The sequence below is a fragment of the Podarcis gaigeae genome (assembly GCF_964106915.1).
Source record: "Podarcis gaigeae genome assembly, chromosome: 1".
Taxonomy (NCBI): Eukaryota; Metazoa; Chordata; class Lepidosauria; order Squamata; family Lacertidae; genus Podarcis; species Podarcis gaigeae.
In genome coordinates this window covers 129,493,300-129,511,893 of record NC_139678.1, presented here as the reverse complement: position 1 = coordinate 129,511,893, position 18,594 = coordinate 129,493,300, and the positions used below count along the sequence as shown (strand labels likewise).

Here is an 18,594-nt window from a genome sequence, read left to right as displayed (position 1 = left end):
GAACAAATTAAGTTCTTAACCCGAGGTACCACTGTACTTTATTATGAGATGCAAAGAGCTTGCAACTGTCCCCAACAGAATGTCAGAACAAAGCCTCCATTCTTCATAACACTGGTAACCTAAGTAACCACTGGTAACTAAGTAACAAACTTAGTTGGCCTTTAAGGTGCTACTGGAAGGATTTTTTAAAAAATTTTGTTTCAACTGGTAACCTAGGTATAACTGCACTGAGCCCTTTATGTGCTATCAGAGTTGTGCGTCAAGGCCACACACACACACACACACAGGTAATAAGGGCACAATCACACATGAATTAAGTTTAAATGTTAATGGGCAAATTTTGGCCACAACAACTTTCTTGAATACAGGAGGGATGCGGGTGGTGCTGTGGGTTAAACCACAGAGCCTAGGACAATCAGAAGGTCGGCAGTTCGAATCCCCGTGACAGGGTGAGCTCCCGTTGCTCGGTCCCTGCTCCTGCCAACCTAGCAGTTCAAAAGCACATCAAAGTGCAAGTAGATAAATAGATACCACTCTGGTGGGAAGGTAAACAGCATTTCCATGCGCTGCTCTGGTTCGCCAGAAGCGGCTTAGTCATGCTGGCCACATGACCCAGAAGCTGTAATCCGGCTCCCTCGGCCAATAAAGCGAGATGAGCGCCGCAACCCCAGAGTCTGTCATGACTGGACCTAATGGTCAGGGGTCCCTTTACCTTTACCTTATTGAATACAGAATCTGAGCGGTATTGGCTTAGGCATTGGAACCCAAAACTATAACTGACTCCTGCCCGCCTTGCAGGGAGTCTGATAAGGGTAACCACCTGAAGAGGGAGCTGGGTCGATGGCAATCGACTTGAGCTGTACCCCGGGGCTCACAGTGGCTCCTCCGTGGGCTTCGGACGAAATCCAGGCCCCTGGATTCCTTTAACGGAATACCGTTGATTGTGAAGGAGGAGGTGATAACCACACCTTCCCCCCCCCATCACTAATCTAACGCCTAACCACCAAACCTTACAAAGTTGAGGCGATTGCTACTGGTACATTTGAATCAGACTAATCTTGGTCCGTATAGTTAAAGCTATGGTTTTCCCAATAGTGATGTATGGAAGTGAGAGCTGGACCATAAAGAAGGCTGATCGCCAAAGAATTGATGCTTTTGAATTATGGTGCTGGAGGAGACTCCTGAGAGTCCCATGGACTGCAAGAAGATCAAACCGATCCATTCTGAAGGAAATCAGCCCTGAGTGCTCACTGGAAGGACAGATCCTGAAGCTGAGGCTCCAATACTTTGGCCACCTCATGAGAAGAGAAGACTCCCTGGAAAAGACCCTGATGTTGGGAAAGATGTTGAGGGCACAAGGAGAAGGGGACGGCAGAGGGCGAGATGGTGGGACAGTGTTCTTGAAGCTACCAGCATGAGTTTGACCAAACTGCGGGAGGCAGTGGAAGACAGGAGTGCCTGGCATGCTCTTGTCCATGGGGTCATGAAGAGTTGGAGACGACTAAACAACAACAAAGGAGAAAACCAAGAGGGCAGTGCCAATCTGCCAAATGAAAAAATCCCTACCGGGCTCCCGATCCAAAACAGGCAACCAACCAAAGTCCATAGCAAGGCTAAAGACGCACCTAAAGTAGAGGGTGGGTGGGCGTTCTCAAGGCCAAGAAGGCTCCCAGAGGCCCCTCAATTAAGAGGATCCAATTTATCATGAGGTGGACCAGCCCATAGGGGAGATCCCAACTCAATGGCTTCCCCCAAACCACTGTTGCCTCATTCCTGGGAGGAGCTGCAGTATGAGCTCTTTACACCACGGTTGCTACAGCCCCTCCTATACCACCAGCGTAACGTAGGAAGGGAGCCTTAACTATTTTACTCAATCCTTAAATTCATTATTTAAATTGTCAAGGGGAAGCCAAGCTGCATCTCAGAGATGCAGCCTTGATTTTAACATCGTACAACTACAAATTAAGCATAGAAGGCGTCTACATAATTCATTAATTACAGCTAGGCATACAACTACATTTTGTAATATAATGTAACGTCTCTGTCAAGGACATAACATTCTGCGCACATCTTTGAATTTAATTAGGAATACATGGGCAAGGATGCAAAACTTTCCAATCTGAGCAGAGCAAAAGAAGAACAGCGCAAAAAAATAAAATTAAAAAATCCTAGCAAGAGAGAGATCATTTTGAAAACACAGAGGCGCATAATATTTCACTCTCACAACCATGGCCTAATTGAACAGCTGGAAGTACACATTCTGAAACTATTAATTCTCTGGGTCAAGAAACACTCCATCCGTATGTGTGATTTAATGGTTTAAAAATTAAATAGTGCTATTTAAAAGGTAATTTACTCTGCACTTTTTTGAAACATACCGTGTATATGTGTGTGTGTGTGTGTGTGTGTGTGTGTGTGTGTTGGTGGATAAGTGATTGATATAGATTTAGCTCAAATATAATCTTTTGAATTGCAACATTGTTTCATCTCCAAATGATCCCAGCCATATGAAATTATGTACAATGGTATCAGTTGGCCTAGTACATCATACTATTATGCTAATGTTAAAACACTTAAATCACAATAGCTAATACTTTAAAATTACAATTAGCCGTATAAGAACCGGAGGCTTGACCTTTGTTCTTTTTCTTTTTAAAAGCAAGAACATGAAACATAAAAAGCTTCTGATTAAGTATGAACCTTTTTTCCAAATTACAAATTATATACCCGCAATGCATAAAAGGGAACCAATTTTGATATGCATAATTTATGTATAAATTCCTAGTAGGTGGAGCTATTAGAGCTTGCTACATATTGTTGCAACATATTCTAAAGTGTAGAGTGATCTTGCTATCAATCAATATAGCACCTAGACAAAACTTCTGAACCAACGTTTTTATCTTGTGCTGGATCCACAAATGCCCACCTTACAAGTGCAAGTAGATCAACATTCAAGGAACACCTATATCTTGTGGGAGAAAACAGAAACCCAATCCAAATATGTTAACTCTTACATAGGCTCTAGCAGAACTGAACTGGTTGCTATTTTACTTCCACTCGTGGTTCATTCAATGCAAACATGCGTGCTGTACACACAAATTGTCTCATGAAGAGAAAAAGTCACATGGTGAAGTGTAAACAGAAGAAGGTCTGAGGTTGAGGCCACTGTCCTCAACAATATTTCTTCCAAACTCTCAACAATGGAAGGTATTTTCATTTCATATCTTCTTCTTCTTTCCTTTCTTACACAACTCATTTGACCAATAGTGGTTCTGCAAGTGGCAATAAAGCACCTACTTATGGCCACGTATTTGAGTGTATATATTATACATACGAATATTCATAACTATCTCACATCATTGGCTTGAGCTTTAAAATTAGTACATTTATTAGGTAGAAGGTAAAGGGACCCCTGACCATTAGGTCCAGTCGTGGCCGACTCTGGGGTTGTGGCGCTCATCTCGTTTTATTGGCCGAGGGAGCCTGCGTTCAGCTTCTGGGTCATGTGGTCAGCATGACTAAGCCGCTCCTGGCGAACCAGAGCAGTGCACGGAAACGCCGTTTACCTTCCCGTTGGAGCGGTACCTATTTATCTACTTGCACTTTGACGTGCTTTCGAACTGCTAGGTTGGCAGGAGCAGGGACCGAGCAACGGGAGCTCACCCCATCACGGGGATTCGAATCGCCGACCTTCTGATCGGCAAGTCCTAGGCTCTGTGGTTTAACCCACAGTGCCACCCGCGTCCCTTGTACATTTATTACAACCTTCTAAATCATTAACTGTAAGGAAATACTACTTAATCCATCGACATATTAAAGTCAACTGAAGCAATATTTAGTTCATACTTCAGGGCAACACCAGACCTGACTTTTATTAATTGCAAGAAAACAATCTGGTTGAATTTGGAAGACTAGATAGAAAGCTCTTCTTGTTGGAACACAACATCCTCTTGGTAAACGTGTTCGGTAAATTGTTCATTTCTTCCAAGCCTACATTTACATAGCCTACATTGTGAATTTAGATCATGTGCCATTTCGTTTTCCAATTAATTATTTGTGATTGTGTATGTCAGATATAAAATAAACTAGGTGACATATTATTCACTATAGAGAAATTCTGCTAAAGCAAAGTGTCCACACATCTGTCCTTCTGCCTATTATGGCTCACTAAGCTACAGCACGACACCATGAAACTCTTCTTAAAAATGATTAACCACAGATGGTACATAACACCAGTACAATTAGGGAAAATGTATAAAACTGGCTCAAACCTATGTTGGAAATGTCAGGAAAAAGAAGGGACTTTTCATCATATGTGGTGGGATTGCAGTAAAATTAAAATGTTTTGGGAAATGATATATAATGAGTTCAAGAAAATGTTTCATTTAACATTTGTAAAAAAAGCCCGAAGCTTTCTTATTAGGGATTGTGGGAAAAGACCTGCCAAATAAAAAAAAAATATTTTCATGTATGCGACAACGGCGGCAAGAGTCTTAATAGCACAAGGATGGAAGAATGAGGAAATCCCGACGAAAGAACTGTGGCAAGAAAAACTGATGGACTATGAGGAATTGGCAAAACTGACACACAAACTACGTGACAAGGCTAACTGTGATTTCAAAGACGAATGGGAACCTTTTATGAAATATCTGAAGAAGCAACAAAATGAACTGGACTCTTTGACAAGTTTAGAATAAACATTCACAAACTCTTTATTGTAATATATAGATAGATAATTTGAGGATCTTTACAATTTTATAACATGCAGATAGAAAGAGGTGTTGAAAAAACCAGAGAAAGGAGCTGAGGGAAGTCTGGGGTTGGGGTTGGGGGTTGGGTTTTCTGTTTAGGGGGGAGGGAAAAAATGGAGGTGGGAAAACAATGTTGATGATGTATTTTTGTTAAAACTATTGTGTTGAAATTTCTAATAATTTTTTTTAAAAAAAAGATTAACCAATGTTGCAATCACTCCCTTATTCAGCAAATCACATACATCAAAGTATTCTACCTTTATTTCACTTAAAGTGATACACATATCTGGTCTTACGCTCAGAATTTTTACAATGCAGGAAAGCATACTGAGTTTCTGTGATGGAAATATGAATTGCGTGTTCTGTATATAATTCTTTCATCAGCTTGGTTATAGAACTTGCAAAAAGCCCATGGCTCATTCTCTCAGATCTGGGTTGTTTTCCCCTGAAACATCTATACAGGGAATCCTAACCTTTACTGTACTTTCCTCTTTGAACTAAATCTAAATCCTGTGTCTCCGAGCATCTTCCTGGTGGTGTGGCCTAAACAGTGCAATATTAATTAACCATACTCCAAACTCAGCTTAATGTAGAAGATGTATATTAATGAGTTCATTATGACTCTTTGATTTCTGTCCATATTTGTTCTAGGAAATAGGTATGTACAAACTACATTAGTAAATACTTTTCACGGGAAAACCTTCAGTTTTGCAAAGAGAAAGCCAAGTCAAACCACGAATCCTACATTCCCGCAGAATTTTCCATAAATATCAACTCCGATATTTAATAGCTTTATACAGAAAAAAAAAATCTCACTTATAGTGAGTGGACAGCAGGGGCGACTTTCAATATCTGGATGTATAAAACTCATGCCAGTTAGAACCAATGAAATAAGTTATAAAAGACATCCATATTATTATTGCAATCATTCCTCACCTGCTTTGTCCCGACTGCTATCAAAAATTAAATGTAACAGTAAGAGCTGGTTAACACCTTCAGAAAGTTGCATATAAACCAAGTCAAATAATTTGGTGTGAATTCAATGCTATGAAGCAATGAGCCTCCCATTTTGTAATTGTATTGTATTTAACACTCCCCTCGTTCCCCAAGGAACTTGGTGGCTTACATGTTTTCCAGGGAATTTCCAAGCCCAGGCAGACTACAGGGACAGACATGCTTAGCTTCAACAACTGGGCGCAACAGAACTGCATCACGGGTGAGAAAACCCATGGGTCTGGGTGTATGCATGAAAAAAAGAGACTTTACAGTTCATACGACCTTTCTGTTGCTGCGAATACACAAATATTACACGGGCATTTTCCATATTATAATTCGGAGGCTCAAATGATGGCTCCTTAAAACACCCAAACGTGTATCTTAGGGGTCCCAATCGGATCCTGTACTTGAAGCTAACGCAATTGCTGCATATCACTAATGTAAGAACTAATCAGAGGATTTATTAGTTTTGTCGTTTTTATCAAGTGTGCGAAACCCTTGGCCCTGAAGTACAACAAGGCCAGTGGTCATGTAAGTAGTCCGACAACATCTGGAGGGCCAAAGTTTCCTCACATCGAATTTAAACAATCACACATTATGCAGTGAAAGAGTCTGCATTTTTGTATCTCACGTGATTGTGGTTGCTGTTAAATGCAGCACCAAAATGGTCTGGGTTCTGCACAGTGCTAAAAATGGCAACCTAACAGACACACACATTCGTACAAGAGAGGGAAACAAGAGAGTTAAAATCAAGCCAGTCTTCTACTGTATTGTGTTTCATCATGAGAATTGTGTTTGCCTAATAACTACCATATTTTTCGCTCTATAGGACAAACTTTTCCCCTCCTAAAAACATGGGGAAATGTGTGTGCGTCCTATGGAGCGAATGCAGGGGGAGGCAGGTGGGAAAAGCCCCCAAGAGCCGCACACAAGCTCGGCGTGGCTCTTGCGGGCTTTTCCCCAGGAGGGAGAAGGGACTGACTGGCTGCGTCAGTCCCTTCTCCCTCCTCCTAGAAAAGCCCGCAGGAGCCGCGCAGCCTTTAAAGAGTGTGCCGCTCTTGGGGGCTTTTCCCCAAGGAGGGAGAAGGGACTGACTGGCCTGCAGCCTGTCCGCTGCTCCCAGAGCTGGGGAGGGGGAAATCATATTTTTCTCTTTGATTTCCCCCTCCGAAAACTAGGTGCGCCCTATGGTCAGGTGCACCCTATAGAGCGAAAAATACGGTATATATTTAAATGAAAACATGTGAGTATGAACAGGTGAATAAGGCTATGCCTGTCCCAAGTGGCTCCCCCTGCCCCCGGGTGTGTCTCAGGACAAATATCAGACGTCGTAGCTTGGATAGAAATAGTTGCTTTTTCAGAAGGACCTCTGATTCCTCCCACAGCTAAAGCAGAGTATGCTACATTGCTGTCAGGGAACTGCCATCGGCTCAGGGGCGAGGGGGGGGGAGAGAGATGGATTACAGAGAGCCCCCAAAGATTGTGGGAAGCAGCACTTCCTCAGAGGAGGAAGGAAGCCACGCCTCTAGTGGGGAGGAGCTTCAGGGCTCGGAGGATGCAAGGTGGGGCCAGGACACCTTGCCTGAGCAAAGCGGGGAGGAGGGAGGCCCCCCTTTCCCCAAGCCTTCCTTGCGCAGTAGGCTTCCGCGCAGAGAGGGGAGGCGTCGGGTGGGGGCCAAGAGAGTACTCTGCTGGGGAAGGTTTAAGGACCGCCCACTCTCAGATTCTGCTAGTGAATGAGCAAGACATGGAATAGAGGCGCTGTACATTGTAAAGGTTTTTAGCAACAATAATAAAGTTCTAGAACAGACAAGTGAGGCATCTTGCCTGATTGCTCTCGAGCAACCACCCGATAGCCATAACAATCACATATGCTGTTGGAGATCCCCCTACCAACTCCTCAGGTGGATAATTTCCAAGAGCATGGAGGGCTGCTGTCGAAGGTGGAGCAAGGAGCCCCACTGACCTAGTACGAAAAGCCACACTCACCATTTACCCAGACCATGCCAATCATTGGCTCCAGCCACAGTCATTGGCCCCCAACTGCCCACCCACTCAAGGCCAAAAAGCTTGTCCACCCGAGTTCAAGTGGAACTCTTCCTGTGATTCTTTGCTACTACCTGCTGTAGAGACATCACCAAAGTAGAGACATCACCTTGCCAACAAAGGTCTGTATAGTAAAAGCTATGGTTTTCCCAGTAGTGATGTATGGAAGTGAAAGCTGGACCATAAAGAAGGCTGATCACTGAAGAATTGATGCTTTTGAATTCTGGTGCTGGAGGAGACTCTTGAGAGTCCCATGGACTGCAAGAAGATCAAACCTCTCCATTCTGAAGGAAATCAGGCCTGAGTGCTCACTGGAAGGACAGATCCTGAAGCTGAGGCTCCAATACTTTGGCCACCTCATGAGAAGAGAAGACTCCCTGGAAAAGACCCTGATGTTGGGAAAGATGGAGGGCACAAGGAGAAGGGGATGACAGAGGAAAAGATGTTTGGATAGTGTTATCGAAGCTACCAGCATGAGTTTGACCAAACTGCGGGAGGCAGTAGAAGACAGAAGTGCCTGGCGTGCTCTGGTCCATGGGGTCACGAAGAGTCGGACATGACTAAATGACTAAACAACAACAACACTACCTGCTGCTAATTAATATTAATTTCCAAGTAGCCTGATATTACTAGGAACAATGGTAACAGAATTCAGAAGCGCAAGATACCTACTGTCACAGATGTCTTCAGAACATGTTCATTGGTATTCAAAGCTCCAGCAGCAAATTCGACAGGTGGGCCTAGGGCTGGATCACTGCTCCTTCTCACCAAAAGTGGTGTCCCTGAAGACAAAAGCAAAATGAAGGATAGAAATATGATACGAGGAATTTAAGTGATTATTGCAACATGTCCTGCATACACTCTAAAGTTGTTCTGCTTCTTCACACCACCTGTACAAAACAAAGACTGATCGGGTGACATGCTAAAAGCCAATACAGAGGTTAGCAGGGGAAGTGAAACTGGTTGTTGTTGTGGTTGTTGTTGTTGTTTTTCAGCATGCAAGAGAAATGGGGGGGGGCAATCTGGACCTAACTCCTCTCTGCAACTCACAGAAAATCAGAACTTCTTAGGTCCTCCGTTCCTGAATTACCACAGTTTTGTGTTTGCAATTGGCTAAGCTACCATTGTGTTTGGGATTATTGCAAAGTATTATGTATGCCAAAGCATGGAGGAATACACAGAAACCAAATAAGTTAAATAGAAATTGAGAAAATGTTGGAGCAGTGTAATGTGATCAATCTAACCAATGTGCAGAAGGATTAGGGAAAGTATGTAGAGGTGTTGAATCGATGGAACATGGTAACAGTGTGCATTAAAAGGGAACTAGGAATATCCAGAAATGGGGTAAAATATTTGTTATTATATACAAATGCTGTTTGAATTTAATGCCCACCCAGGAAGCTTAATTTTTAGGGTAAAAGTAAAAACAAGCAAATGAAGATAAATACCTTTTCTACGTATAGCCCTTTTAAAACTTTTTTTTTACAAAAATAAATACAACTTTGATATCATTTTGATAATTTGTATACAGTCGTACCTTGGTTCTCAAATGCCTTGTGGCTTGAATGTTTTGGCTCCTGAACACCACAAACCCGGAAGTGAGTGTTCCGGTTTGCGGAAGATTTTTGGAAGCCGAACGTCCGATGCAGTTTGTGCTTGGATTTGATATCCTGCTTTATCACTACCCGAAGGAGTCTCAAAGTGGCTAACATTCTCCTTTCCCTTCCTCCCCCACAACAAACACTCTGTGAGGTGAGTGGGGCTGAGAGACTTCAGAGAAGTGTGACTAGCCCAAGGTCACCCAGCAGCTGCATGTGGAGGAGTGGGGAAGCGAACCCGGTTCACCAGATTACAGAGTCCACTGCTCTTAACCACTATACCACGCTGGCTCTCCACAGGAAGCTCCTGCAGCCAATCGGAAGCTGCACCTTGGTTTCTGAACGTTTTCGGAAGTTGGACAGACTTCCAGAACGGATTCCGTTAGAGAACCAAGGTATGACTGTATTGCACTGAGCTGATTCACATAGTACAGTAAACCAAACTCTGGCTTAGCGGTACCACACAGTGGCGTAGCGTGGGGGGGTGCAGGGGGGGCCAGCCGCACCGGGTGCAACATCTGGGGGTTAGGGTTAGAGGGCGCAAATCCATGGGTTAGGGGGCGCAAATTACTTGCCTTGCCCCGGGTGCTGACAACCCACGCTACGCCACAGTTACCACATGAAGGTGAAGGCTCCATGAGATAGACTTGCACCCACTTGGCAGCAAAAAATAGGACCTAGGTGGAGCAAAACAGCTGTAAGGTCCTCTTGTGGGAGCCCACACAGTCCCTATAAGCCATAGCTTGGATTACCGTATGCAATAAAAGACATTTTAAACTACTGTAGCATATCTCCAACAGGTCCTCAAATTCGTTTGTACTTTTATCATCGCCAATGTACTCTAAATGCCATTCATCTTCAAGACCAGCCAAAAAACTTCAGATAATTCAGAAAAGCAGCTACCATGCTGTGTCAGCTGAAGTCTTGTGAAGTTAAAGGGGGGGGGGGGAACTAGTCTTTCTTCTAATGTGGTAAATGTGGTGATTTTTTTTTTAATTAAAAAAACTTAACTTAAAACACTAGAAATAAAGTCCCCCCCCCCTTTTCAACTGTTTCCAAATTAATTTACACTTGGAGTGGTGCCAAGAATGAACGCTAATTGGCCCAAAATGATTTTCTATCACTTACAAACAACTGGAAGTAGGTTTATGAAACCGGAACGCATCTGCTATATTAGCTAGAGGATTTAAAAATGCAGTGTTCTATTTTTGACTAATATAGACGCAAATAAATGTACTTGAATTTGGAATTTGCCATGGTATACGTATAATAAAAATGTGCAGGTTTATGTGTGCAAGTGTGTGTGTTTGAAATATACTCTTGAGAAAATGCATTGAGATTGGCTCGCTGATAAAAAATGTTCGATCATCAATACAGAGGTTCCAAATTCCAGTTGGTTTCTGCTCTGCCCTGTCATTGGTTCACTGAGATCAATCAGCAAGATAGTGTGCATTGCCCAATTGCTTCCACTTCATTCTCCTAGAGTGGGAGAAACAAACCAAGATGACGCAATTAATCTTGGTTTTCCATTACACCTGAACCCTTGACTGCGGTTTGTTCCCCCCTAACAAGCCACAAGTACCAGTGAGCCTTAAACCATCGTTTGTTGTTGGCTTATAGATCACAGCTTCTTCTGGATCAACAAACCACAAACCTTGTTTTGGATGTAATGGAATGTAAAGGTAAAGGTAAAGGGACCCCTGACCATTAGGTCCAGTCGTGGCTGACTCTGGGGTTGCGGTGCTCATCTCGATTTACTGGCTGAGGGAGCCGGCGTACAGCTTCTGGGTCATGTGGCCAGCCTGACTAAGCCACTTCTGGCGAACCAGAGCAGCACACAGAAATGACGTTTAGCTTTCCGCCGGAGTGGTACCTATTTATCTACTTGCAGTTTGACGTGCTTTCAAACTGCTAGGTTGGCAGGAGAAGGAACCGAACAACGAGAGCTCACCCTGTCACGGGGATTCGAACCACCGACCTTCTGATCGGCAAGTCCTACGGTCTGGGGTTTAACCCACAGTGCCACCCGCATCCCTGATGTAATGGAAAACAAGCTTAAATGTGGCTTTCAGGCTTGCTTCTTCTGCTCACACTGGGGAAGATGTAACTGGCAGCAAATGAGCAGCAATTCTTGCCTATTGTGGCATGTGACAGCCAGTGCAATCTTATACTGCTGCTACTACTACATTATTTATACCCCACCCATCTGGCTGGGTTTCCCCAGCCACTCTGGGCGGCTCCCAACAGAATATTTAAAACACAATACAGCATTGAACATTAAAAACTTCCCTAAACAGCCTTCAGATGTCTTTTAAAAGTAAGATAAGTTGCTTATTGCCTCGACATCTGATGGGAGGGCGTTCCACAGGACAGGCACCACTACTGAGAAGGCCCTCTGCCTGGTTCCCTGTAGCCTCACTTCTCACAGTGAGGGAACCACCAGAAGGCCCTCAGAGCTGGACCTCAGTGTCCGGGCTGAACGATGGGGGTGGAGATGCTCCTTCACATATACTGGGCCAAGGCCAACACTTTGTATTATGCTTGGAAACATACTGGGAGCCAATGCAGGCCTCTCAGGACCAGTGTTATATGGTCTCGGTGGCCACTCCCATTCACCAGTCTAGCTGCCACATTCTGCATTAATTGCAGTTTCCAAGTCACCTTCAAAGATAGCCCCACGTAGAGCGCATTGCAGTAGTCCATATCTACACAGAACTAAGGCCCATCAAATTCAGTGGTGCTTACTTCCAGATTAGGTGGGTATAGGATTGCAGCCTAAGTTAAAATTTACTCGACACTCTTATCAAGTACTCGCTAACCTCAGTTCAAGCAACTCTCAGTTATAAGAAAATGATTTTGTCCCTAGCCCTATCCATTTTCTTTGTTTTACATGTGCTGTTTGGATACCAATGGCAGGTTGACCAAGCAAATTCCATCCCTTTCCTCTATGACAGCAGTTCCCAATTAGCTAAGTACTGCAGACCGCCTGTTTTTCAAAAGCCAAGCCATGGAACCCCTACTTTAGAAACTGTTGATATATTTAAGGTAGTTTTTGCTATGTGAACGGTGCCACTATGCCCTCCAACGTGTCCCAGGGCAAAACTGTGCCACACGTCTTCCGGTGTGAGTCACGTGACCCAAGTGACAGAATGCCCCCGCAAAGCAGGGTGCCCCAGACAACTGACGGGAATGCACCATGGAGCCCCAGTGTGCTGGTCCTGGGGGGTTACCGTGCAGCATGGTCCAAGTCCAGTCCGAGGGTGTGGTATGGGGGCTGTCCATCAAGGCTGAAGCGGGGTCCAAGGCAAGGAGTCGGGGGAGGTCATGAACTCTGGCAGAAGAGCAGGACAGGGTGCAAGCAGGAACAGGCTACCAACAATGTTGCTCCCGCAACCTAAGACTGGGGCTGGCTGGCTTTTATCTGCCCCGAGGCATAGGGCGGCCCCAGTCCACAGGTGACTCGCCTCTCCTGGGCTGGAGGCAAGCACTCCTCCTGCGAGAACTTAGTTCCCTCCGCCTCTCTGCCCTGAGCCTCTGCAGCTCAGGAGAGGCTGGAGGGTTACTGGACCCAGAGGCAACCTCAGCTTCCCCGATGGGGCTGAGAGTGGAGCACCTGCAGGCAATGGGTCCTCCATCACCTCAGGAGCCAGAGCAGACTCAGCTGGTGCCTGCACCTGAGGTTCCGGCACAGGTGAGGGCCCTTCAGGTTCAAGCCCCAGCCCCGGCTCAGCCAGTCCTGGAGGCAGGGACTCCTGTGCAGGCTGGGATTCCTCAGGTTCAGCTTCTGAATCCGATTCCCAGGCCATCACACCCTGGGTGAGTTACATGAACCACCAATTGGGAAGCACTGCTCTACAGTATAATTTGTAGGCTAAATATTGTATTGGCTGGGTGTGGATGAAAAAGGAAACTGAGTTCTTATACCAAGGAGCAGATTTTGGCCAAACCATTGCATTTTATTATTTCCCCCTAAGTTTTCCAACTTGCAGGCACGCCTTCTGCCTCTTGAGACTCTTCCCTATTAGTAAGAAATAATGCTAAAAAGTTTAGCGTGGCGGAGACCAAGGAATGCAATGTAGCGCTTGAGCTTTCTTTTCTAATGGAGGAACTGGGGTTGATGCCAGCTCTAATTACCCCTTCAATGCCAAGTACTAAACACTTGACAAACTTTTTTTTTTAATTGCCAGAATAAATCCTGCTTTCTATGCAGCCTGATTTTCTTTTTCAGATTGTGTTTTAATTATTCAGCACTCATTATGTCACATTGCGTTATGAAGCCAAGTCGGAGAGCCAATGCGTAGGCTCAAGGACAAGGACAACTAGACCAATCAGCTGGAACAACTCGTGGTGTAGTGGTTCAGAGCAGTGGACTCGTAATCTGGTGAACTGGGTTTGATTCCCCGCTCCTCCATATACAGCTGTGGGTGACCTTGGGCCAGTCGCACTTCTCTGGAGTCTCTCAGCCCCACTCACCTCACAGAGTGTTTGTTGTGGGGGAGGAAGGGAAAGGAGAATGTTAGCCGCTTTGAGACTCCTTAGGGTAGTGATAAAGCGGGATATCAAATCCAAACTCTTCTCTTCTTCTTCATCCAACTAAGTTCTACTTACAAACAGACCCACTGAAATTAGCTGGCCAAACCCATGCCTGATGTTTTAACAGCGCTAAAGCACGGGGAGATGGTTCCGGCCAATCTACAACAGGAGGCGAGGCAGCTACAGAGCATGTCTGGTGCTGAAGCTGCTTTTATATATCTCCAACTACAAAAGCCCTGACTGACTCCATCTACAAAAACTGCTGAACAGCTTTCGGTCTGTGATATTGTTTAGGATGTTCGGTTGGGTTTTCTTGTTGTTGATATTTATTTCAATGGTTCTACTCTGAGTAAAGGTAAAGGGACCCCTGACCATTAGGTCCAATTGGGGACCTTGACTCTGGGGTTGCGGCGCTCATCTCGCTTTATTGGCCAAGGGAGCTGGCGTACGGCTTCCGGATCATGTAGCTAGCATGACTAAGCCGCTTCTGGCGAACCAGAGAAGCGCATGGAAACACCGTTTACCTTCCCGCCAGAATCTACCTGCACTTTGATGTGCTTTTGAATGGCTAGGTGGGCAGGAGCAGGGACCGAGCAACGGGAGCTCACCCTGTTGATTCGAACCACCGACCTTCTGATCAGCAAGTCCTATGTCCTGTGGTTTAAGCCACAGTGCCACCCACGTCCCTTTTCTACTCTGAGTAAGTCTAGCAATTAATACAACCCACTAGATTTATACTTGGGAAGAGAAGGCAGTGCATGTGTAGACTGAATCATGTTCATTTTGGGGAAAATCATAAAACACTTTGCAGCATTAATGTTAAAGGAATGGCCTGATTCTCTTTCCAAGCTAATTATATAAACAGTGCTTTTTCTAAAAAATAAAATAAAATATTTAGGCCTACTCTCATTTTCCTACTCATATTGAAATACTGCTCCTCAATGAGGCCAAACTTAGATTCACAAAATGCTTAGGGGGTACCCCTGCGTACCCCCAGAAAAAAACAGTGAATATAAAAACCTTTCTTCCAATTTCAGTTGTGTTATTTCGAGAATGGAAACATCTTTGGCAAAATCTTAAACCAACCCTGTTAAAATCTTACTTTTTTTTATTTACATATTCATTAAAATACGCTTTTTCTATTATTCCAAGAGGTCCTTGCTATTTGAAACTTTCATATAATATGTTTCTAAAACAGAAAAGTTTACCACCTGATATTAATCCCAAACAAAAGGGGGGAAATGCCTAAGAAAGTACTTAGTTTTTTCCTCTACGCAACAACAGCGGCCAGAATAATTTATGCCCAATGGTAGAAAAACAAAAATAGTCCAGCAAAAGTAGACTGGCAGAATAAGCTAATAGAATACACGGAGCTAGCAATGTTGACTGCAAAGAGAATAAATCAGGATGAGTCGGATTTTGAAAAAAGAGTGGGAATGCTTTGGTGAATATTTAAAGAAATACAACAATCAGATAAACTTCCAAGTGGGGTTAGATAAATGAGCAGCAGTTAAAAATAAGCAGAAGAGGGGTGGTAATTAAGAAGATGCAGCTTTAAAATGACTAAATAAGACCCTACTAATGTGTGTGTAAGCCAAGGAGTGTCAGATAAATGACAACTATACTAAGATATGTAAAATGCATTTAAAAAGTATGAGCCCAAATTACAAAACACAACAGTCCAACCTTATTGTTAATATGAATTACCATTGGCAAGGTGAAATACTTCCTATCCCAACAGGAGAAAAATCTGCCATCAACCTTCCCTTCAGGCTTTGAAACAGGGGCAGCTCCCTACTGTAAAAATCAATACAAGTTCATTTTATGTTATTTTAGCCTAGCGATGGAAGTGAGAAGAACTACCAACAAAAGAAGAGTGGCAGATGAAACTGATGGACTTTGCCAAGTTGGTGAAATTAACTGGGAAAATTCAGAACCAGCAAGACCAGACTTTCCTGAAAGATTGGAAGAAATTTATGATATAATTGAAAGACAATTGTAATCAATTGACATCGTTTGTAGGGTTGCAATAAGTTTTGTAAGGAGAATTATATGAATTATTGCGAAAAAGGACTAATAAGGAGTTTATTTAGGATTTGGATTTTACAGTGGTGCCCCGCAAGACGAACGCCTCGCAAGACGAAAAACCCGCTAGACGAAAGGGTTTTTCTGTTTTGGAGGCACTTCGCAAAACGAATTTCCCTATGGGGTTGCTTCACAAGACAAAAAAATCTTGCCCCCCGGCGGGTTTTTTTTTTGCTTTTTTCACCCTTTTCCTAAGCCGCTAAGCCGCTTATCAGCTGTTCTGCTGATAAGCCGCTTAACAGCTGATCGCTGGAAGCCGCTTGACAGCTCTAGCACTAATCCGCTAAGTTGTCAATGGGCTTGCTTCGCAAGACGAAAAAACCGCTAGACGAAGAGAATCGCGGAACGGATTAATTTCGTCTAGCAAGGCACCACTGTATAGTATAGTCATTGCGCCATCGGTGTGGTTGAGTCCACCGAACACATTCTCTTGACTTGCCCTTCTTATGCAGAGCTTAGACAAAACTTTATAGACCCACTCCTATGTCAATTTAGCTTCCTACCCGGAGAAAACCAGGTTTTATACTTGCTGAATAATGTCACTAGAGCTATACCTTCCTTGGTGGCCAAATTTCTTTTTTTAGCTTTTAAGCGTCGCAAGACTATAATTGACTGTATTGATATGGGGCTATCTGTTTAGCCCATTTTAGTGTTGACTAAGCTCTAAAATCTTCCTGGATGTTTAACTGTGTATTGACAAATGTACTTTTTCTGACTGACAGTTGAATAAAAGGTTGATGATGATGATGATTTTATAGCAATAACTATTAAAATAAAATGCAAAATTAGAAAGAAAGTTATAAACCCATTAGTCGAGGTTGACAGAAGTCCTAGGCTGTGATAGCCAAAGGTTTGTTATATTTTATAAGATGGGGGTGTTTGGAAAACATGTGCAAAAACGTGTGTGTGTGTGTGTAGCAGGATTATACTCATTAGTTAGCTCTGTCAGTGGAAGCCCTCACCAAGGGTTTCCGGGATGGACCTTTCTCCTTCATCTCATCCCCCAGCACCTGCAACATTGATTTTGGGGGTTGCCCCCCCACAAAAACTATGTGTGAAGGAAGGGGTGATCATTCCAAATGCTTGCCCTGACAGAAAGATCTCAGCAATTTCTCCCTTTGGCCCCTAAAAGAGATACACAAAGGTTCACCATCTACCACTGCCGAGGGTGTTTGTAACCCGAAGCGTTTGTAACCTGAGGCGTTTGTAACTCGAGGTACCGCTGTAGACAGTTTTAGCAGTGGAGATTGGAGACAGGATCAGGCTCAAAGGGGTGCAGAGATGGCAGCAGGGGAAATGAAAGAAGCAAAAGTGAGCACCCATTAGAGGTATATCTTTAACTACACATAGCCAGGGATGTGGGTGGCGCTGTGGGTTAAACCACAGAGCCTAGGACTTGCCGATCAGAAGGTCGGCGGTTCGAATCCCCGTGACGGGGTGAGCTCCCATTGCTCAGTCCCTGCTCCTGCCAACCTAGCAGTTCGAAAGTGCAAGTAGATAAATAGGTACCGCTCTGGCGGGAAGGTTAACGGTGTTTCCGTGCACTGCTCTAGTTTGCCAGAAGTGGCTTAGTCATGCTGGCCACATGACCCGGAAGCTGTATGCCGGCTCCCTCAGCCAATAAAGCGAGATGAGCACCGCAACCCCAGAGTCGGTCACAACTGGACCTAATGGTTTGGGGTCCCTTTACCTTTACACATAGCCACACTTAACCGTTTTAAAAGTAATCATCACAAATATATCGTGCTCAAAGTCTTCATCTTGTCTCAGCTGCATGTTCATACGGTTATGGCAACCACACTTCAAATGTTGGGCATGGAGGCCATCACTGTAACTCTGATGTACAAGCAGCAAGAAAGTGCCCTTCATTTAGTGTGGAACTGCCGTAAGGAAAGTTCCCAAAGTAAATATATGTTGTGCATGTGTATGCAAAACCCCTGGATTATAGTACTTAATCAAGAAAGTTACATAGAGCAGACTAATATGTAGATATTCTATTCCAATCACACTTTTCTCTCTTCTGTATCTGTGATATGATTAGCCACATATCTATTCTAATTAAAACCACTCTCCAACACTTTGTGTGGGTTGTTTTTAAAATAAATAAATATCCTAAGCAGGGTCAGTTCACCCATAATTTAGCAAGTCAGATTGTATTCCAGTCATGCAGAAATAGGACAAGACGATTTTCATTTGCATTATGGATTTAAACTGTTAATCATGGGGGGCAGGATGGCGTTGAGAGATGTAAACAATAGCAGAATATTTATTAAGAGAGAGATATGATAGCTAGAAATTGGTCAGTCGGATTTTCAGAACCAAGTAAGCTTTATACCACACCATCAAGACAAAAATACTGAGTAATGAAGGGGAAAGTCATTGAATCTATTTACATGCATTCATTGAACATCTGGACTTTCTAGTAGCCACAGTTTTTTAGTTCTGTGAATTTTAGTAACAGAAGCAACTAGGCCTTGTGAACGCCTTAGAGTACCTCCATTGTCAGCATTTATCTCTATGCCACTTTTCATTAGATAAAACCATGGTCAAGGTGGCTTACATTACAAGGTTTACATAATTACGAA

The 18,594-nt window shown here is 43.8% G+C and overlaps 1 protein-coding gene across 3 annotated transcripts in view; it reads right to left on the bottom strand.

Moving 5' to 3' along the window:
• The window catches only part of PARD3B (par-3 family cell polarity regulator beta), a 616,930-nt gene that overhangs the window by 461,913 nt on the left and 136,423 nt on the right, over nt 1-18,594 (bottom strand). For all 3 annotated transcript variants that reach the window (XM_083705169.1, XM_083705171.1, XM_083705170.1), the window contains exon 4: nt 8,466-8,575. In XM_083705169.1, coding sequence (XP_083561295.1) covers nt 8,466-8,575 — 110 coding nt within the window. The remainder of the gene's footprint in view (nt 1-8,465; nt 8,576-18,594) is intronic.